The sequence below is a fragment of the Carica papaya genome, chromosome 5, assembly GCF_054855325.1.
Source record: "Carica papaya isolate Zhongbai chromosome 5, ASM5485532v1, whole genome shotgun sequence".
Lineage (NCBI taxonomy): Eukaryota > Viridiplantae > Streptophyta > Magnoliopsida > Brassicales > Caricaceae > Carica > Carica papaya.
In genome coordinates, this window is record NC_142313.1 from 8,677,051 (window position 1) to 8,700,711 (window position 23,661).

Sequence of the window (23,661 nt, forward strand, 5' to 3'; positions counted from 1 at the left end):
CCTGCAGGCGCACTGTGAATCGTATTCAGATCCCGAAAACAAGTAAGGACCCCTCACCCTATTTCCTATCACGGTATTAAAGTTCAAAATGATAAAATGGTATTTCTTGAATTAACGCATGTGTGAAATTGCTTAAGGTTGCTAATGGAGCCCGAGTCTAGTGTGATTGATGATTTACTGTTATTTGGCCTGTTTTACACTGTTTTACAGCTTTAAATGCATTATGGGGTTTGATGTGTTCATTTTACAGATTTGTGTGCATATACTACGTTTTTATTAATTATGGGTTGAATGACTGAAAAACTGATATTGTATGTTGTCTGTTGGTATGAATTACGATTTGCTTGTTTAAATGTGAATTGATGATGTTGATTGAGGAAAAGGAAAATGAAAGATTGTATAGACTGATAATTGTATTATGGGGGTCAGCCTGACTAGATATCCTGGGAGATGGTGGACGGACCGGGTCCGTAGGGAACCCTACCGGGATTGTGGTCTCACATGCCGGACGGGGTATGGAGATCTTATGGTTTTGGCGCCCATACCGGACGGGGTATGGGGACGGCCCGTTTCACCCTCATACCGGACGGGGTATTGAGGTTTATGGTTTTGGCGCCCATACCGGACGGGGTATGAGGACGGCCCGTTTCACCCTCATACCGGACGGGGTATTGAGGTTCATGGTTTTGGCGCCCATACCGGACGGGGTATGGGGACGGCCCTGGAAACTGATTATGAATGTTAAAGGTTAACGGGTAGCGGAACCCCTATGGACCCCCACGGATACTAGTAGGCTGGTAAATGAGAAAAAGGGATATGTTGTACAATGATTGAATTACAAGAGGCGTGATAAGTGTTATGTTTTACAGCTTAGATTATTAAATGATTATGATGATGTTATTGTTTTTCTCATATTGTTTTCATAAATTCCACCAAGGTAAGTGGATGGTAAAGGTTTTCATGTTAATAAACGAGTTTATTGTAAATTGTGCTCCATTGGTCTTTTTGTGGTTTTCTACCCACCTTTATTTCCGTGACGGTGAGATATCGTGATGTTCTTACTGGGCTAGTGTAGCTCACTCCTTAATTAACCATTTCAGATCAGGAAGACATGGTTCCCGAGCCCGTTCCGCAGGAGGACGACGAAGGGGATGCCTAGAGACTCTGTAGACATACGCATAGTCTTATTTTCGAGTTCCTCTCTTAGTTAGTTTAACCTTTTATATTTTAAGTACGTTTGTTTGGTTTTTCGTGTAAGGGATGTTAATTGAAATTTTGATCTCGCTTCCGCATTTGATATATTTAAATACTCATTTCATTTTAATATTTCCGGGGTCGTTACAAGTGCCATTTGGAGTAATAAATATAATATTTTTTTGATGAGTGCTATTGAGAGAGATGCCAATCCCAAATTGTTGACAAAATTCACTATATTTTATTAACTTAGCGAGCGTATACTTTTTTTATATTGCATCTCAAATAATTTATAGTACGTATAAATAACTCAAGTTTACATTATTTATCTATTTAATTTATTCTCTATCACTTTAAATTTGTCACATTTTTCTTAGTACTTACACATATTAAGATACAACTGTGTATGTATTTGAATTCAAAGTACAATATAATATGCTTATTGCTTTATCATTAGTTATAACATTCCTTTTATCCATAATTGCCATTTTTTTTTTGCAAATTTTTGGAACCATTTTGCCATCTTTATTGGAATGCTTATTTCTTTTTAAAATTACCATCACATCTTGTTACATGATAAAAATCCTCATCTTGTTTTTTGTTAGTTAAAGTTGATGCTATTAAAGAAGAAGCTTTGTTGTTGAAAATCCTTTAAAAGTAGTAAACAATTCTCACTACAGTAAGAAATAAAGGAGTGAAGGTCGACAATATTTTATAAATTGATGAATGAAAAAAAAAAAGAAGGAACGACATCTAGAAATGCTATTACAACATTAGGTGTAAGGAGACATGTGTAAATCATGAAGGGGAATAAAACTAAAGGAGCTAAGAAGTGTGACAGACGAAAAATCTAAACACAACTGTTAGTGATTTTTTCACTAAATAATAAATTTAGAGCAAATCGAGTTTGGGTCATAGAGAAAGCAGCTGCAACATTCGATTGATTCAGGTTTAACTAAATAAAATTTGTATGAACTGAACTATATATATACACTTATTTCAATTAATATCAATACAAGTATATTTATATTAATGAATTTACTAATATGTGTTAATAATATATATTTTTAATTTTTTATTAATATAAAATATAATTATGTTTATATAATACTGTAAAAAAAATCGAGTCAGATGAGGGTTAAATAACATACAAACACGAGACATATAAAAAAATAAAAAAGAAATTAAACTCATTTTGGATTCAAGGTATATTTGGGTTCACATTTCATAAAAGTGAACCAGGTTTTGGGATGACATTTTACATCTGAAACTTGTTTAATCTGATACGAACTCGATCATTTATAATTTTTTTTAATTAAATTACAGATTCGAATTAAATCATATTTGAGTTGACTGGAAAAAAGGACAAGTCAAAATTAGTTCAGGTCTGACATTCCAAAATCTATCCTAATTTGATCCATTATATGTATATTATATATATTTAATTTTTTATTATTATAATATATTTGTATTATATTAATATGTATACTATATTAATAGATATAGTTATATTTATATTAATAAATATATTATAATATGCTTAATAAATATAATTATATTAATATTAGTACAATAAAATAATTGAGTTTTGGTAAAATGTGCTTCAATCCCCTTGTTGCTATCCCTACTTGAGTTTATACATGATAAAAACTTGTTCAAAATTCATCCCTACTATGGAGGTAGGGATTGAAATGTTGGTAATTAGCGGCAACTAGTGGAAAGAAGATGGTAAAAAAAGGAAATAATTCTTTAAAAGTATTTGAAAATAAAACTTTTGGATCCTTCAATTTGGCATATAAAAATCTTTTTTTCTCCTTACCTAAAACCTTTATTTTCTCTACTTGTAAGACTTGTCGCTTGAAAACGAGCTAATAGTTATTAAATTATTAATAAAATTAATAGAAAAAAGAGTGTCTTTTTATCTCACACTATCAATATCAAGAAATCAAAACCAAAAAGTAATTAATATAATTAATAGTATCCTAAAATCTACCTACAGTAACATAGATTATTTTTAGGACCGGAAGTTATATTTACTATTTAGTTTATAATCATTACATATAATATACAAAAGTATATTTACTTCAAATTATGTAATACATTTTAACTAATTAAAACCTGATTTAATTAATACTATCTTAAAATGTAGTTAAAGTAACATAAAATTCTTTTTTGTGACCGATTATTTAATTTATAATCATTACGTATAATGTACAAGAATATCTCTACATAAAATTATGTTATCATTTTAATTAACTCTACAGAAATTGATTATTTATTCAAGTGTATGGTCTAATTTAAATTATTTATTTAACGTAAATTATCCTATATATAGTTCAGATCTAAATTACTTTTATAGAAATAACTCTTACTAACCACCTGCCTTTTGAATGGAATGGAGTACAACAAACCATTTCTTGTTGGCGTTACGGAGTGGTTACGGTCCGAACCTGACGAGCTTACGTAATATATAATTATTTTAAATATTATTATTTTCTTATATATATGTTTTGTATTGGTTATATTTTTTTATATTATTTTTATTAATATATATCCCCATGGAAAATGAAAATTACTGTGGGAGCCCAGAAACTGCCATAAAAACGCCACTTATCATCTGACTCTTAAATCTCCGCCCTTCCTTCCTTATCGCACCCACGCTCCCCTTCTCTCTTTCATCTCAGTGGATGAGACCTGCAATCCACCCCCCTTTAATGGCTTAGCCCTCTCCATTTCTTCTTCCCGGTCTATCTTTGAATTGCATCCCTCTCCTCTCTTTCGTCTGCAGCGCTTCTGCTATAACTTCTTCTGTGACTGGCTGTTGCTACCTGACCTGCTGTTTCTCTTGTTTGACAACATTTCTATATATTATTACTTGCATTAAACACACTTCATTTATCATTTGTTTATCTTCTTCAATCTTCTGAGCTTAGCTCCACTGTTATTATTCTTCTCTCTGCTATCTGGTGATTCTCTCTCTTCAATATCCTCATGGACTGACACGGAATACTTGTTTTCAATTTAATTTGAGTTTTTCGTTTTCGTGTTTTATCTCTTCTGGTTATTGCTTCCTTTTTTTTTTTTAATTAATTTTTTAATTTCGAATTTGGATTACGATTGAGTTAACGAAGTTTATGCAGGATTAACTGTCATCTAGACATTGCGATTTTTGTTCTGTACAGCTGCTCGATTATTGCTTTGAATTCTGGTCCTTATTTGTTTTCTTAGAGTCCTTCGAGTAATAGTCCATGAATATTTAGGGTTTAATATCCGACAGAAATGAATCAAAACACTAATTCATTGCAGCTCAAATTACAGGATTGAGCTTTGGTCACATCTGACAAAAGATGGCTCCCAGGAACAACCGTGGAAAGGCAAAGGGAGAGAAGAAGAAGAAAGAAGAGAAGGGTATTGTTTGTTAATTGGTTTTGTCCAAATTAATATAAACTTTTGTCGACCTTTTAACTCATTTTAATGATTAATTAGGTAATTAATTAATTAACTAAATCAATCACTGTTATTAACTTTTTAATTTAGTCTAAATAAATGCTTCCGCAGTTCTCCCAGTGGTCATGGATATCACCATAAACCTTCCAGATGAAACCCACGTCGTTTTGAAGGTTTGTAACTCAGCACCCACCCCTCCCAATTAGCTCATGGCTATTGTGTGTGACAAAAAATTTAGTACTAATTAAGCAATTTGATTAATCTAAATATTTTTTTTTTAATAATTAATTATTTGATGCAGTTACAAGTAGCAGTACCAATTGTGTGTGCTTGGTTTTTTTTTTAATTTTTTTGGTTACTCTTGGCTTGATTCATGCTTTGTAACTTACTCTCTGTTTAATTTTTTTATTTAATTATTTAGCATTGCTTAGGCTGTCCTTTGCATGACGCTATTCAAACAAAGGCTAATTGTCTGGGTTAGTGATTGTTCAGGCGGAGTTTACAAAATAAAAATTATATTTTGGTATTAAAAAATAAAAAAAAAAAAATTTGTGATTTTTCTTCTTAATATTTGTTAAAATCTAATATAAATGATATTTAAATATATATTTATTTTGAAATAATATGTATTTTTTTCATTTTTAATAATAATAAAATAAATTTTTTTTATAAAAATTAATTTTCTTTCCTCCACTTCTACTAAATATGCCTTAAATTTAGGGTTATGATATGATGTTTTTGGTAGTATTAGTTAAATATCATGATACACATTTTTTTCCATTAGAGAATGTAATTTAACAGTAAAATTAATATAACTTAAATGCAAAAAGTGGTTAACAAAGTTGTTTAGTAGAATCATACTTACCAGTACGGGTTAAAGAACTATTATTTATTTATTTTTTATGTCGGGGACGCACAATAAGTAAATACACGTTTTAAGTGCATTTTTCTCGTGTATTTGTCCCGTCGGGTTGTTGAAAATTGCGTAATTTGACTATATACAGAAGCTGTCATGTACAAATTTATTTGAGCCTAATTGGAATACTATTTGCTCATAATCTTGTCCTTTATTACCCTCTAGTCAAGCATATTGACGATCGCCGTCTGGTGATTTCCATTTAAAAAATTATATATCTTTTTAAATTAAATCCTTTTCATGGTATATATTTTAATGTTTTTATATTATTTTTTAACACTTGATGTTGAATTGAAAAAAATTGGGCAGGGGATATCGACAGACAGAATCATTGACGTTCGTCGGCTTTTATCTGTGAACGTCGAAACTTGCAATTTCACAAATTTCTCCTTGTCGCATGAGGTAATTAATTTAAAGGCCTGCTGCAAATTTCCCTCTCAAAATATTCTCCTCATATAAAGTTTTTGACCTTCATAATTTCATGTGCCAAAACTTAAATAAAAAAATATATGACCAATATTTTCCTAGTCATTGTAATAAATAATTCTTCTCATAAAAATATGATTTTAAACACCAACCTTGATGGAGTTCCCTGCTTTCTTTTTTCTTACATAACTTTTTGCAATTTGGGAGCGGAAAATTGCAAGATTCACAATAGAGGAGGCAAGGGTTAATGGCAATATACTCGAGATATAATTGTATCCGGTTCGGATTTTACAGGTTAGAGGGCCGCGGTTAAAAGACACGGTCGACGTCGCAGCACTGAAGCCATTAGTTGTTATTTTAACCGAAGGTACGAATTTCGCGTCATTCCTAAAACGGCGTCGTGTTCTTTTTAAGCATTTTGCCAAGGCAATCAATCATTCGCTCATGGCTCATTTACCGCGTCACTTAGGAAGACAACGACGTCAAGAGGAGCAGTTGCTTTACCGTTTCATTTACTCTGCATTATTCAGCATTTCCAGTTTTCGTTATTTCATCTAACTAGTTCGCTCTCTGTTTCCGGTGCTGTCCGTGGAAAACCAGAGGACTACGATGAAGAGAGTGCGATGGTGCACGTCAGGCGGGTACTTGATATCGTCGCATGCACGACGTCCTTTGGTCCATCAGCACAAAGCAAAGATCATCCGCAGCCCGAAGTGGGAAGGAATGCGCCTAGTGCACAGGATAAGGTTGCCACGAATTCGAAGAAAACCACTACCATCGCAACTGCAAGCAAGCAATCTTCATCGAAGGATGTGGCGATGGATATCGAGGGAGAAGCGAACCACTCTTGCCCTAAGCTTGGAAACTTCTATGAGTTCTTCTCCCTCTCACACCTGACTCCTCCTCTTCAATGTACTCTCCTTTCTCTTCTTCTTTTGTAAAAAAAGATTAGTATTTCTGTGTTTATGTTGACATGATTTAGGCTATGAGTTCTGGTACAGTCATTAAGAGGGTAACTAAACGGCATACCGATGAGATTTCGGGGGATGATCATCTATTTTCTCTCGAGGTAAAGCCTCAATCAGACGATCTCATAGCTACGTAAAGTTTCGTCTTGTTTGTTCCTCTTTTTTTTTTTTTTTTTTTTCGCTTTTTAAGATTATGATATCACTCTTCTCTTGGCTGGTCTCAGGTGAAGCTTTGTAATGGGAAGTCGGTTCATGTCGAAGCTTGTAAACAGGGGTTCTACAGCATCGGGAAGCAGCGGATCTTGTGTCATAACCTAGTCGATTTGTTACGACAGCTCAGTAGAGCTTTTGACAATGTCAGTTTTACTTTCTTTCCTTTCTCGATGAAATGTTACAGGTTAATTTATTTTTTTTATTCTTTAGCCTATTTCTTAATCATTACGAGAGTCCAGTTATTTCTCTATTTCTTCTTCTTACTTTTTTGTTTTAATTTGTAAAAAAGCTGGTTTGTTTTACATAATATTCTCAGGCTTACAGTGATCTAATGAAAGCATTCTCAGAACGTAACAAGGTAGACACTCTTCTCTGAGCAGCAGAAGTTAAATAAACATCTGCTGCAGGCTAATATGCAGTTTCGATCCTTCTAGTTTATCTATTAGGATACTTAAACTTTTTGATGCTCTTGCAGTTTGGGAACCTTCCTTACGGTTTCAGGGCCAACACATGGCTGATTCCTCCCGTTGCAGCACAGTCACCATCAGTCTTCCCGCCTCTTCCTGTGGAGGATGAGATCTGGGGCGGAAATGGAGGAGGTCTGGGTAGAGATGGCAGAAGTGACTTGATTCCTTGGGCTAATGAGTTTCTGTTTGTTGCATCCATGCCCTGTGGGACAGCAGAGGAGCGGCAAGTCCGGGACAGGAGAGCATTCCTTCTTCACAGCCTATTTGTTGATGTTGCTATTTTCAGAGCCATTCAGGCTGTGAAGCATGTGATGGGAAAGCCAGATTCATTCTATGCAGCAGCAAACCATGAAATTCTTTACACGGAGAGATTAGGGGATCTATATGTTAAAGTCATGCGAGATACTTCTAATGCAAGCTGTAAGGTGGACACTAAGATTGATGGAATTCAAGCAACTAGAATGGAACAAAAGAAGCTGGTGGAGCGCAATCTACTGAAAGGGGTCACAGCTGACGAAAATACTGCTGCCCATGTAAGATTATTATGCAATGTTGGAATATGTAATTTTCAGTAAGGTTACCTTCAATAATAGGATGTTACTTATGTCTTTTTCTTGTTTAATTCTTGAAATGGTTAAGGAGAGACTTATCTTTTGTTGCAGGATGTTGCTACTCTTGGTGCTGTGAATGTAAGATATTGTGGTTATGTTGCCGTTGTGAAAGTTGATGAGAGAGAGATCCAGAAAGTCAGGCCTCCATCTAAAAGCATTGAACTTCTTGAACAGCCTGAAGGCGGTGCCAATGCTCTTAATGTCAACAGGTTACTATAGAATCCCCTATTTTGCTTTTTTGGTAAACAAAAGAGTTTTTTTTTTCTGTTTTTTGTACTTAGCTTAATTATTTGTTGGAAGAGAAAAAAACACAGGATGTGCTATTTGAATCATTGAGCCGTTTTGCATAATAATTCTTGAATTGTTCTTGGAATGTAAGAGAAAGGGCTACCTTGTACCTTAGTATTTTCCCATGATTAAATCAGAAAACGTGTTTTTGGTTCATTTGGCATGTGGATTCAGTACCTATTTTCACTATTATTATTTTTTGTCTGTTTGGGTGTGGTAGTGATTCAAGCAGATTTTCTGATGTGGCGTTTTTACCTTTATGTAACTTATGAGCTCTTTCCTAGCCATTGTTATTAGTTATCAATATACTTTATGATCTCCTTCCTTAATTAGCGGTTCTCCTTCAATTTTCTGGCTTTATTTTGTGGAGGTTTTTATGTTACTACATTACTTGAAATTCGAAGATTACTTCTCTGATTATATTCTCTTTTTCAGTTTGAGATGTCTTCTTCACAGTACACCTTCAGAACACAATAAGCAAATTGCACAATTGCAAGCTCTGGAACAGGAAGAGCTTGTGGCTTCCGAAGCTTTTATAGAAAGGCTGTTGGAAGAAAGTCTTTCTAAACTTGAGGAAGAGGAGAAAGAAGGAGACCATTTTGTGAGATGGGAACTTGGTGCCTGCTGGATACAACATTTGCAAGATCAAAAGAATGCAGATAAAGATAAAAAACCATCCGCTGAGAAGGCTAAGCATGAAATGAAGGTTGAAGGACTTGGGACACCTCTTAGGTCACTTAAGAACAACAAGAAGAAATCAGAAGGGAACAATCTTAAGATGCTGTCTAAAAACTCAAATGCTCATGTGGATGGTGCTTTTAGAGAAGCTGGAAATACTTTTGCTCCTGGGGAATCTGAAGTTGAATCCAATGCTAAAGATAATGAACTTGTGTTAAAAGCTTTGCTGCCTGATGCAGCATTTAGTCGACTAAAAGAATCAGAAACAGGACTTCACTGCAAGGTAATTTTATATGATCCGAAGGCTTTACTATTCTCCTGTATATAGTGCAGCTTGAACTAACCATCTGTGTGAATTGTGCAGTCCATGCAAGAACTTGTTGAATTATCTCAAAAATACTACAATGAAGTTGCACTTCCGAAACTGGTACTTATACTATTATCTGCTTTATTTTCTTATTGTTCTGCATGTAAATGAGATCATGGCTCGACCTAGTTCTAGTGCTAATAATGGGATGCAGGTAGCAGATTTTGGTTCTTTGGAGCTTTCACCTGTTGATGGTCGAACCTTAACTGATTTCATGCATACTAGAGGTCTTCGGATGCGTTCTCTGGGACATGTTGTAAGTGCCAAATATTCACCTAGTACACAAATTTCGAAATTTGTACTTTTTCTTTGGATATGTTTGAAGGCAATAGAGTTTCTATAAGCATCTTTATGGTAATTATCTATATGGTAATAAATAGTCATTTTCAGCTTTTCTGTCAAGCATTGTTTATATATTATATCCTTGTATCTTGTGGACTCTTCACTAATTATACTCATGATCATTGGCTACTATCCGAGCCCACAATGTAAAGTATCTCATGTCATGAAATGTATCAAAATAAGAGTTGTTCATTGTAAATCTGTGGTGTTAATATAATCTTCTAAAGTCCTAGATTTCTCTACTCTTGATAAACATTGGAAAAAAAAAATTACTGATTTCATAAAACATGTTGATCAGTTTCTTCAGGTCTCTAAATAGGTAGAGCCACAATTTAGTAATGGGTTTTCTCTCCTATAGGTAAGGTGGCAATGAAACAATTTCTTGCCCCAAAAAAATGAACTAACCTTTTGTAGTGTTCTTTAGTTTAAGTATCTGTAAACTGATGTGAAAAGAATTGTTAGACAGCTTGGGTTGTGAAGCTCCAACCTTCCACCCTCTACAAGAAAAGAAAAATGGAGGATATAGGATTTCTCTCTTAGTACTGTGTTCAGCTTGCACTATGCCATATCCTAATGCTTGACGTGAAATCCTAACAAGGATATTTTCTCCCAAAAAAAAAAAAAGATCTTTTGTAAAATAAAGTTCCAATGAGGATGCAGTGGATTGAACTGTAGTATGTGAGTTCAAAATGCTAGTTAAATAGCTTTTCCATGTAACTGATCCTTTCTGTTTTTTCTTTTTAATGTATCAGGTCAAGCTCTCAGAAAAGCTATCACATGTTCAGTCACTCTGTGTTCATGAGATGATAGTTCGAGCATTTAAACACATTCTGCTGGCAGTGATTGCTGCTGTTACTGACACTGAGAAAATGGCAGTATCAATAGCTGCTGCACTGAATTTGATGCTTGGAGTTCCTAAAGATGGAGCATTACTCAAGTCTTGGAATGTCCATTCACTTGTATGGAGATGGCTGGAGCTATTCCTGATAAAGCGATACAAATGGGATCTTAGTAGTTTTAACTACAAGGAAGTGAGGAAATTTGCCATTCTGCGTGGATTATGCCACAAGGTATTAAAGATAATATTTAGTTTCTAAGGTTTTCCAAAGTGACCCATCCAGCATGCTAGAAGCTTATGTTCTTCAGTTATTTGAATCATGGGATGCATCATATATAATTTTAAATTATACTAAAATGCTTCAACAATGGCAAGAGACATAGATGAAGGACAACTGGGTGGTGCTGGAGTTGGATAGGCTTTGCACTTTGTTTGGATTAAAGGAAATGGTAGGAAAATAATAGAAAGAAAAGTAATCCTTGTACTTGTTTGGATAAAAATGAAAAAAAGGGTAAGACAAAAGGGAGAGATTTCCTATACTTTTCCTTTAAATCCTAGTTCCTTCAATTCCTGCCAAAATGTGGGAATAGGAAGAAAAGGAAAATAGTAAAAAATTTTAGTGATAAGAGTTTCTACTTCACTGCTAACTGTATAGCGTGTCATTTTATGAAGTTATAATTATACATTTCTTAGTGGTTTTAACTTCAAGGAAGGAATTTTGCCAATCCATGTGGATTATGCCGCAAGGTATAAATGATAGTATCTCGTGTCCTAGGTTTTTCGGAGTGACACACCATGTAAGTCATTAATTTCCGATTCCTTGGTATTTTCCACAATTCATAGATTATGCTGGATGGCTTCAATAATGGCAAGAGATGTAGATGTAGTACAACTGGGTGAGTGTCAGAGTTAGATAGGTTTTGCACTTTGTTTGGACTGAAGGAAATGGGAGGAAAAGTATAAAAAAAAAGTCATATTTAAAAACAAAAAAGGAGTAAAGAAACGAAGGCATGGTCCCACACTTTTCTTTAAAATTCTAATTTTTTCATTTCCCCGAAATGTAGGAAATAACAAAAGAAAAGGAAAGGAGGTAAAAAAGTTTTAACAATTAAACTTGTATTTATTTGCTATCTAGCCCGTCATGTTATGAATAAAAGGCATAATTTAGAACATTTATTATGATTAATCCATTACATTTCTTTACAATCTAAATTCTGTAAAAAATTAAACAATCATTTTCTCGTTTTTTTTTTTGAAATAAAAAGTATGTATATTAACCAGCACCAAAACGATGCAACCCATATATAACATTTACATGTTTATTAAAATATGTATAAGATTGGGATTATTTTGGTTGGATCATGGACCATTTATAATAGACTTGTAATATATACTTTGTACATGGGCGGTACCCTTTGGTACCTTTGTGAATAATATTTCTTGTCTTATATTTAAAAAAAAAATTTATTAAAATATGTATAAGATCCCTAAGGTCATCGATAGAATCTAACGGATAACCTCCTAACAAAAAACTTAAGGTATGGAACCAAATATCCTTAAATTTGTCAAAATTAGATTCAACACCTTTGAACGCCTTTCTACTCCACTCTTTTCAAATTACCCAAAAGGTAGTCAACAGGATAAGTCTCAATCTCTTATCCCTGTGAATTCTAACCCAAGTGCATAACCTCCTTTACAGATCTTCAATGACCCAATCCAGTCCTAGAAGACCATGAGTCAAACTCCACAAATTATGAGAAAACAGACACCACAAAAGAATATGATTATAGGACTCAACTTCTCTCTTACACAGGCAGGAACCTTTCACAAGAATTTTTCCCTTAATGAGGTTCTACAAGACTTAGTTTCTCACTTTCATTAGTAGCAACTATTCGCAAGAATTTTCCCCTTCTTAATAAGGTTATCCAGCATTAGGATGCACTTCATCTGGACACCCTTGATAGCCTCGCATGTGAAAAAGGATATCCTTGGAGTTTCTTTCACTTTCCACATCAGCTTAGTAGGAAAATTTACATCCTCTGGGTCACCCCTATGTAGATATCATAATAGGATTTCACTGAGAAAACACCGGAAGGATTTAATTTCCAACACAACGTATATCTTACGGACTGGCTCCTTCTGAATAATGATAGTGTCTCCAATAGATTCATGTACTCTGAGATCTCTTAACAGTTTAAGTTTCCCTTCAACCCTATCCACCAATCCAGGTTATTGCCTTATCCTACCATATAATCATTTACTGTGGCATCCCTGTCTAGTGCAGCTGTATAAATATTTGGAAATTGATGACACAAAGCACCTTTCTCCATCCAATCATCTTTTCAGAAGCTCACTCTGAATCCTGACCCAACTTTCCACATAATATACTGATAGAAATCTCCCGTCTCCATCCTGATTCTCTTTCGCAGACTTACTCCATACGGGCCCTTAGTATTTTTGGAGAACCAACCATGACCATCCATCCCGTGCCTCAACTTTATAATCTCCTCTGTAGACTCTCCTACCCCATCATGAATCTCCAAAACCACCTTCCCTGAAGGGCTCTATTTAGATTTGTCAAAGATCTCAAAGCCAAGCCACTTCCCTGTAATGGTTTCAATCTATCCCAAGGTACCATGTGATATTTTCTATTTTCTACTGTGTCGCTCCAAAGGAAGTTAAATTGGATTTTCTCCTGTCTTTTAGCCACACTGAAAGGAATTGTTGACAAGGACATCATGTAAATAGGAATCCTGCAAGTGTGCTTTGTATTAATATCAAACTCCTGCCTTTAGAAAGCAAGCCCCTCTTCTGCCCAGGCAATCGTGATTCAAATCTGTTTACCCACTGGTCCTAAGTTAATAGCTTCTTCAACTTAACACCTGACGGCAGCCCCAAGTACTTAATTGGAAGATCATACGATTACTCCCCATAATTCTAACCTTCTGTTCTACCTTATTATCATCCCCAGTTATGACCAATTCTGACTTTGATATATCGCTTTTGAGAACCGAAACTGCCTCAAAACATAGCAGTGCAAATCTAATATTGCACAGAGCCCTATCTTCTGCTTCAAAGAATAATGAAGTATCATTAATAAAGAATAGGTGATTTCACTTCCATCCTCCCTTCTTCTTCCCCAACACAATCCTCTGAAAATTCGGCCCCCCTAGCATTGGAAAAGAGTTTGTTAAGAGCTTCATAACCATTATGAAAAGCATTAGGGATTGAGAATCTCCCTACCTCAATCCCGTAGATGCTTTAAAAAAAACAGAAGGTCCTCCATTCACCATAGTTGCAACCGATGCGGATGTAATGCAAGCCTTAATCCAACTATTACCATTTTTCACCGAACTGATCTATCCAACATATAAAAGAGGAAGCTCCAAGTCACATGGTCATAAGCCATATCTATATCCAGTTTGCTTAAGATGCCACTCTTTCCACCTTTCAAAAGGTGATCAACAACCTCATTAGCAATTAGGGCTACATCTAGAGTTGTCTTCCTCTTACAAGAGCATGTTGACACTCACCGATGACCCTTCCTAGCACTTTAGACATTCTTTTTGACAAGACTTTTGCTATGATCTTCTCCAATCATTATCTTTTCTTTAAATTCACAACTTTTAGCTATCCAAAAAAAATATCTTTCTCATTCTTCCCTTTTAAAACCACAAGTTTCCATTTCTTTTCTTTATCATCATTCCTTTATGGTGGGTTCAATTTGTGGAAAACAACTGAAATTTTTTCTTCATGTAATGGCATGTCCAGCTTTTGTTTTCTTTTTTAAATTTCTGTCTTTTTGAGTACTTTGAAAATATATTTTTTAATTATTTGTCTTTTCTATTTACAAAGTTTCTTAATCCAAATTTACTCTGTTCTTTACTAGTCTAAAACAATCTCAATGAATTGTCTCTCAAGTTTTTGTTTCTGTTGGAAAGAAAATAAAAATGTTGTCCGCAACGAGAACGATTTCATGATTAATAAATGGGCAGTATCTAATAAATAGTACTTCCAACATAAGTTTTGAAATTGTCTTGGTTGTGTTTCACTTTGGTGAATGTTCTGTATGGTCTCACTTATTCTAGCAAATACTTCCTCTCGCTAAAACTCCATATATAAAATTTTTTGGGTACTTAGAAATGCCTAACATAACACATTAATGGTGCAATTAGAAGGATATTGGTATATATTTATGGTTCAGTGACCTCAAAAGTACCACCATTAGCCCTTTTGGGAGATGGATCTGTAGCATTGCACTATCAATTGCGATGGTACTTCTCATGAATGGCAAAGTGGTCTTTCTCTGAATGTCATATTTTAGGGATAGAGACCAATTACACTAGTTGATTTTAGGCATACTGCAAATTAAACTGATGTTTATCTTGTCTTGGGGAAAAAGTAAAAAACAGTAAGTTTGTCCTGGATGCATTTTGCATTTATATTGTGGTTATGGTTAAAAATGTTAATATTAATGCAAGATTTCCTATTTTATGTTCTTTTAGGTTGGCATTGAATTGGTTCCGAGGGATTTTGACATGGATTCTCCAAACCCATTCCGGAAATCAGATGTTGTCAGTCTGGTACCAGTGCACAAGGTAATGAACAAGACCTGGAATTAGAAGAAAAAATGCACAGCAATTTGTCTCAGGCTTGATTATACCTGACCAATATTCCATTGAATGACTTCAATTTTTTTTTTCCCCATTGGATGACATTTTTAATTCTCTGCAGCAAGCTGCTTGCTCTTCTGCTGATGGAAGACAACTTCTAGAATCATCAAAAACAGCTTTAGATAAGGGGAAACTTGAAGATGCTGTTACTTACGGAACAAAAGTATGTAGATGCCAAAATGCTGATCTTTTCCTTTTTTTTTAAGCTAGCAACAAGGGATTTCACAGGGCTTTTCTTTTACCCTTTCTTTTATCCTTTGTAACCTGCTGTATTTCTGTGGTCCTTGTAGGCTCTTGCAAAGCTGGTAGCAGTATGTGGTCCCTATCACCGCATGACAGCAGGAGCTTATAGCCTTCTTGCTGTAGTTTTATATCATACTGGAGACTTCAATCAGGTCCATTTTTCAACCAAATATTTTTCTTGTTTGGGATCTTTGGCCCCTAGAATCTTCCTATATATTTCTTAAGACTACTAGAGGTTCTCAACTTAGTTCTAATTTTTAATGTTTGTCCTCACACAGGCGACAATATATCAGCAGAAAGCCTTAGATATCAACGAAAGAGAACTGGGACTTGATCATCCAGATACAATGAAGAGTTATGGGGATCTTGCTGTGTTCTATTACAGACTTCAGCATACAGAGCTGGCTCTTAAGTATGCCATACTCTTTAGTTTCAATGAAGTCTCATAGTTTCTTCTAGCCCATACCTTAAACTGTTTAATTGGATGAGGAACCAATTATTTATCCTCGGGAACATAGTTCCACATATTGGTAGAAATGTTAAAAATAGGCGTATATTTATCTGTTATAAGCTCCGACTGTAGTTGATTCTTATTTTGTAAGTTTTTCAAGAAATCTTCTGGAATATGAGCATAAATCAAGATATTTTCTGGAATCTGACCATGATTTATGCATATTTAGGTTTATTTTTCATGATGATTATCCAATCTTTGTGGTTTCATGCATAGACTCAAAAATACTAATTCTTGTTGATCAGGTATGTAAAGCGTGCACTGTATCTTTTACACCTAACTTGTGGCCCATCTCATCCAAATACTGCTGCAACTTACATTAACGTGGCTATGATGGAGGAAGGATTAGGCAACGTGCATGTTGCCCTAAGATATCTCCACAAAGCTCTGAAATGCAACCAAAGATTGCTTGGTCCAGATCATATCCAGGTTTTGTTCTGTTCTTTTACTTGTTAATTTCCATTTCCTTTTTTTTTTGGTCCTTCCGGCCATTCTGTTTCTCATTTCTGCACACACATCATTTTTTATCTTCAATGATAGTATTAGTATGAGACTTTCAAATAGGACTGCCTTTATCACTATTTTATCTTGTGCCCCAAGAGCCCATAATGAAGCAGTCAAGGAAGCGTAAAGTATTGTTTCATACGACTGTTGGTTATTTTTTGATCAAGGGAAATATGTACTTCGGAGAAATTTCAAATTATTATTGATTAGGAATAGGTTGATAGAAAATTTGCATGTTCTAGAATTCGAGAATGGGGGGTCCCAGAGTTGAATCTGGAATGAAGTTACCAAACTTAATGCCCTCTCTTTCTTTCTCTACTTCTATTCTTGCCTACTTTCTTTCTATTCTCCTTGTGTTCTCCTTCCAACATTTTTCTTTGTATATGACAGTGCCCAAAATTCTTATAGTATGTGAATTTTACTATTATTTTTTTAAGAATAAAACTTGAATATCTTTTGAACCAGTCTCTTTCTTTGTGAATGCTATGCAGACAGCCGCAAGTTACCATGCAATTGCAATTGCACTCTCGTTAATGGAAGCTTATCCTTTAAGTGTTCAGCATGAACAGACAACCTTGCAGATCCTCCGAGCAAAGCTTGGCCCAGATGATCTCCGTACACAGGTACCTTCCTTGTTAGGTTCGAGAATTAATTGGAGGCTTCACCTTTTTCGTAGGCACACATACTTCTCTACCTATTTTATATTGGAAGCTAATTTACTTTTTGGTATGTACTTGATGGGTATAATTAATAAATGAAAAAAAAATAAGAATTTGCATTTTTCAAATCTTGCAAATAAATAAATTGATGGGCATAAAAAGTTACTAGGGCTAGCAAAAGAATGCCTTGGACCCATGATTTTCTTCTCTTTACTTTCGCTAACTTGAGATCGTGATTCGGGCATTTCATGACATGACATCAGCTTTTTTTTTTCAGAAAGAATTTTTCTTTTCTTCTTCCGGTTGTGAGGTGGGGTTGGTAAGTCCCACATGAATTACAATTTGTTTTAATATCGAATTTTCTCTATACAATCAAATGCTTCAGGATGCTGCTGCTTGGCTAGAGTACTTTGAATCCAAAGCTTTTGAACAACAGGAAGCTGCGAGAAATGGTACTAGGAAGCCAGATGCATCCATAGCCAGTAAAGGTCACCTCAGGTAAATTAGCATTTGGTATTATTGAATATTTGAGGAGAATCAGTTCCTTCTGTCACTTCATTGGCTAATCACTTTTGAGCCGCACTTGTATAAGTTTGTTTGTGCTCATATCTCCTAGTTGACATAGAAAAATTAATTTGTTTTCTTAGTTTAAATTGCTTTAACTGGAAGTACAAAATTGAAAATGTTTGAGAATTGTGACCTTCTACATATCACCCATCACGTTGCTATGGAATCAGCCAAGCTTCTGATTTCTCACCAAGAATTATATGATGATATCAATAAAGGATAAAGATGGTTTTTTCATTTTAACATAGAAATTCCATTGAATGTTTCCAACTGATCCCTTTTTAATATTAACACCTAACAAGCTCTATCCTCGCTTCTGTGAATGACAACTGCAAATTCTTGAGAATGATAATGTAGTGCAAATTCTCTGTCTCTCTCTTCTATGAATGATTATATTCTCCTTTTCTATTGTTCTTTAAACTTTGAGGAGAAGCTTTTAAATTCATGCATGTGTCCTAAATAGCTAGTATTGAGCAAAGGCATCTTCGTCATAATTAAGAGGCTGCTGTAGTGGATAGAACAGATGGACAGAACGAAAGTCACAAGGATTTTTTTGAAAGGGAATTTTGTTGCGTAATTATTATTGCTTTGCATATGCTAGGTTTATTTACGATCTATTTTCTCTTCTACAAGCTTGCAAAAGAAAATGAATATTACTTCAATAGATGATGTTTTATGAAACATGGCAGTGTATCAGATTTACTTGACTACATTGATCCAAGTCAGGATGCAAAAGGGAAAGATAGCGCAGCAGCCAGGAGGAAAAACTATATTGCGAAGGTAAGCTAGTTAATTCAGATCATGCTGGTGAAATAACTTTATTCCACTGTTATATTATTTGCCTAATTATAGGATTAGAAACATTATCTAATTTTTTCTGCTATCGTAGTTTGCTACTTACATTTTCGTATTAGGAGAGCCTCATTGAATAGCAAAATTGTGGACAGGAAAACTTTTAATGGGATTAGAGCCATTTAATAACTGAAACTAATCATAGATCTTGTAAGAATCAGTAGGCCTAAATTATGGGCCGCAAGTGGGGCTTTCTTGAAGGTTGGATCTTGATGCAAGTAAGGCTTCAAAAGTCAGAACCAAATTTAGGCAGTCCCAAGAATGATTGCATGAGGGATGTGCAATGGTATGCATAGTATGCATAAGAAATGCAGATTGGGGAAGTTCCCCTCTCCCAAGTAGATGGCCCCTTCTTTATGGAAATGGTATTAACCTCCCTTGCAACCTAAGGATAAAGAGAGTATGCATTTTACTACTACTATTATTTTGCTATTACAGTCTGCAATTCCAACAAAATTCAGACAATCTCCCGAAAAATAAGTTTTTATTTGGAAATGGAAAGGGACAATATTTTACTCCAAAGATGAATGAATAAATCTCATGATGAAACTGATAAAAACTGGCATTCTTGGCATTCGTCTAGTAGTATAAGGAAAAGGTGCTTTCTTTGGAAACTTCACTTACGAGGAGAGCAGTAATTTCTGCTTAGTATATCCTCTACAAACCTAGGAATTCTCCAACCAGTGCAGTGGTAGGAACATTTCACCATCCTATGCACTTACTGCTAAAACTGCATTGATCTTTGCACATATAACTCCACATTATCCTGCAAAGCACATCCTGATTTTGGACTTCACCTTGTAGGCAAAGGGGAAATCTTACCAGCATATCAGTTCAGAAAGTTCTGAAGGATCTCTGAAGGATGCTCCAAATGAAGAATCAGATGGAGAGACACAAGTACCTGAATCAAGAGCTGACCAAGGTGCTAACCAGGAGATCAGCTCTATGCAGGTCCAGTCCCAACTTCCTGTTATGGATGAGGCTACAGATAGAAAGCCAGTTGTTGTGACTGAAACTTTTCCTGAGGCACATGCTGAAGGAGATGATGGGTGGCAGCCTGTTCAGCGACCAAGGTCAGCTGGATTATATGGCCGTCGACTGAAGCAGCGAAGGGCAGCTTTTGGCAGGGTCTATAGTTACCAGAAAAAGAACACTGATGCAGACATGGATTGCCCTCCTGTCAAGGCAGCTCAGAATGGTAGGTATTACCTTCTGAAAAAAAGGTCAGCATCCCATGGAACCTATGTGGATCAGAACTCAGCAAGTCCCTTCCAAAGTACCAAATTTAGCCGGAGAATTGTAAAAACTGTTGCATACCGAGTCAAGTCCCTGCCTTCCTCTACCAAAGCTCCTGCAACTGAAATCACTAGAGATGAAGGCAAAGCTGATGATTCTCTGGTAGACTCTGGTCCCAATTCTATAACAAATGATGTATGTCCTATGAAAAACTCAATTATCAATCTTGGGAAATCTCCTTCTTACAAAGAAGTTGCTCTGGCACCCCCTGGTACCATTGCTAAGTTGCAGGTCTGGATGCCACAGACCGATACTTTAGATAAGCATGAATTGGTGGTTGAAAAACATGAAGAGGAAAGACTAATGGAAGAAAAAGATACTGAGCAAATAATTATGGGGATGGAAGAAATACTAAAGGAGAAGAATGAGAGTTCTACATCAAACTCATCAGATTACTCAAAAGAGGAGGTTGGACTTCTTGAGAAGAAAGAAGAAAATCAGTCAACTGAAGTTATAGAACCCAAGCCTTCTTCGGTGATCCCTGAAGGCATGCAAGAACCGGAGTCTGGTGCTGATAATGTTGATAATGCTGAGCAAGATAGTACATTGATTGACTGCATACCTGATCCTATTGATTCTCCCAAGAAGGAAGTTCCTGAGAAGGAATCATCTAGTAGTATTGAACCTCAGAATGATCAGAACTCCACTGTGCATGGAATTGATGATTTGAAGGATAAACAATTAATTCCGAGTTCAAGTGATACTAGGGTGTTACCCAACAAGAAATTGTCTGCATCAGCAGCTCCATTCAATCCATCCCCTATAATTTCTCGTCCTACACCAGTTGCCATGAACATTAACCTTCCTCCAGGTCCTGGTGCTCTTCCAGCTGTTGCACCTTGGCCAGTAAACATGACTCTTCATCCTGGTCCTGCTGCAGTCTTACCAAATCCAATGTGCTCTTCCCCCCACCAACCATACCCATCACCTCCTTCAACACCAAACCTCATGCAGCCACTGCCCTATATGTACCCTCCATATACTCAGCCTCAAGCTGTGCAAACGACTACTTTTCCTATAACTAGTGGCCCATTTCATCCAAATAAGTTCTCATGGCAGTGCAGTGTGAGTCCTACTGTACCAGAGTTTATTCCTAGAACAGTTTGGCCTGGTTGCCATCCAGTGGAGTTTTCTGTCCCACAAACTGTTATTGAGCCAATTCCTGATCCTGTATTAGAACCAACAGTTCAATCTGATTGTTCTGTAAACCTGAGTTCAGTCCCAGTTCGGCCAGCAGATAATGATACTATGGGAGAAGCTAACAAGGAAGTGAGTCTTCAGGCACCTGAGGAAATAAATAGTGCTAATCAAGTGGCTGGTGTTGGGTTAGAAAGTGCAAAACAGATTGGTCATCCAAATCAGGGTAGCATTGACATTGCTAGCAATGGACCAAATCACTGCAATGGTCCTAATGAGAATGCTGGAAGCACTGCTGAAAGGAAGGTTGAGGGTGAAAAAACTTTCAGCATTTTGATTAGGGGGAGAAGAAACCGAAAGCAAACTCTCAGAATGCCAATTAGTTTGCTCAGCCGACCTTATGGCTCACAGTCTTTCAAAGTTATATATAACAGAGTTGTCAGAGACAATGAAGCTCCAAAATCTGCTAGCTTTCCTTCAAGTGGGGATTGCACAGCTAAAGCTGTGTAATTCTCAGTTTCTATTTTTACTGATCCTATGTGGTGAACTATTTAGAACCAGAAGATACAATTTTGATTCTATCATACTCAAAAGGAACATCAGCGTCAAGGATCATTTCCAGCATAAATAAACTTTAGCCAACTTCTATTGCATCATCAGCTTTTCTATTCAGGCAAGCTTCGAAAAATTGCAGGTTGGTTTTTTATATCAAAGCCAATGAATTTTGCTGTTTATTTTTCAAGAGTTATCATTAGACATTTTAAGTACACCAATAAAGTGTACCCAGAATTTTCTCATGATATTCTGCCTATACGATGAGTATAAATGTGCAGAAGATTTCCTTTTCCTGAAGGTGATAAATTAACACCTAGTAAAAATTTGCAGATGCTCTCCATTTGACTCGGTATTCCGGGCATGAACATTTTCGATGGAAGCGGAGAGAATAGTTTTTACAGGTACCTGTGTTAAACCTTATGATCTGTCCATTCCTTCTTTTCTTGGCACTACCAGACTTCTACAAATTGTTCAATTGAGTTGCAGTTTTGGAACTTGGTTATTGAAGTGAAAGAAATCATCCTTCTGATAAGTTGTCTTGGATGCATCGTAGGTTTTGATGAATGAATCCATAGATAAGTTGCGAATAAGGTTTCAACAAACATTTGCACTGAGAACAGGTTTTCCAAGGGGAAGTTGGCTTTTTGACTTCTATAGGCATCTGCTAAGGTGGAAATTTTGGCCCTTAACATAGTTAGGACAAGTTTTCAATCTTCAATAACAAACTCTTAAGTGATTGACTTAAAATTTTTTGTTCTACATAGAAGTGACTGATAATTGAATTAATTGTATATGACTTCAGTTTTTCTTCTCTGTCACTTTTTGGTCTCATTGTTACTTATCTTCCTCATAACATCTATACTGTAAAATGCCAATGAGCATGGGTATCCATAATTTAGCATAATTGACGGTTCTCTTTAGTGCTCCGGACAAAAGTTCTGTAAGCCAAGATCCATGTAATTTGCTTTTTAAGGGCACAGGTAGGAGTATATTATCGTTATCAAAGTGTTTACTCTAATTCTAATTAAATTGATTAGTACCAAATAACATGACAAGAATAATGTGTCTGTTGCATTTTCAGAAGAATAATAAGGAGTGGAAATAATAAAATCGCAGGGAGGAGTCATTCCCTAGTTGGGTTGGTTAGCAAGGTGTTAGAGTATCGGCTGTGAGAATAGTCAGGGAAGTCATTTCAATAATTGACAGTTTTTACGGGTAGAAGTCGCTCTTTTACAATGCTCATAAATTGTAAGATCCTAAATAAGAGATTTAGGTGTAGTACAACATGCATACTCATGAAAAAATCTCACCAAAATTACAAGTCTAACGATTATTTCTCGTGCATAAACCTCTTGTTCAGATTTTTTTTTTTTGTTTTGTTTTTGAAATAAATATTAATTATTTATAAGTAATTAATATTTACTTGGTTGTTGCATGCAAAGAAAAATAATACATATATTATTACAAATATGGATACTCAAAATTAATTTTCTTGAATTTTAATTCACAATTTTCTTATGAAATCTCCTTAAAATTTGTTTCAAAACATGTATATTTATATATTCACAATCTATAGTACACGTAAGAAAGTTTTGTTTTCAATATAAATCAAGGATATTGATATTAGAATTAGTTTCTATCAAGTAACATGTTAATGTTTAATTCTCATTAGTAGGTTTATAATATTTAATGTTTGACCTCACATTGATGGAATTATGTTAAAACTTTTATTGACAAGGTAACACATACACAATGTTTAATTCTCATTAGTAAGATTACGAATTTCAAATATTAATATTGGAGGATTTTAGTTTGTTACAATTCATAAAATAAGTTTTTATTTTTGTTTTATCATTTATTCAAAATAATTTGAAACTTAACATACCAGTTTCTACAATATGTAAAAAAA

General features: G+C 35.2%; 1 protein-coding gene across 1 annotated transcript; it reads left to right on the plus strand.

The window, feature by feature from the left end:
* Positions 1 to 3,784: 3,784 nt before the first annotated feature.
* LOC110811003 (Tetratricopeptide repeat (TPR)-like superfamily protein) lies at positions 3,785 to 22,570 on the plus strand. The gene is made up of 26 exons (XM_022037353.2): positions 3,785 to 4,160; positions 4,513 to 4,602; positions 4,753 to 4,814; positions 5,867 to 5,959; positions 6,278 to 6,350; positions 6,584 to 6,895; positions 6,985 to 7,052; positions 7,176 to 7,307; positions 7,481 to 7,522; positions 7,640 to 8,164; positions 8,294 to 8,451; positions 8,966 to 9,491; positions 9,573 to 9,635; positions 9,730 to 9,831; positions 10,670 to 10,987; positions 15,261 to 15,353; positions 15,490 to 15,591; positions 15,719 to 15,823; positions 15,950 to 16,083; positions 16,428 to 16,611; positions 17,178 to 17,309; positions 17,731 to 17,843; positions 18,602 to 18,692; positions 19,569 to 21,891; positions 22,083 to 22,153; positions 22,306 to 22,570. Exons 2-24 carry the CDS (start codon positions 4,542 to 4,544, stop codon positions 21,705 to 21,707), a joined length of 5,628 nt encoding a protein of 1,875 aa, XP_021893045.2. The 5' UTR covers positions 3,785 to 4,160; positions 4,513 to 4,541; the 3' UTR covers positions 21,708 to 21,891; positions 22,083 to 22,153; positions 22,306 to 22,570.
* The last annotated feature ends 1,091 nt before the right edge of the window (positions 22,571 to 23,661 follow it).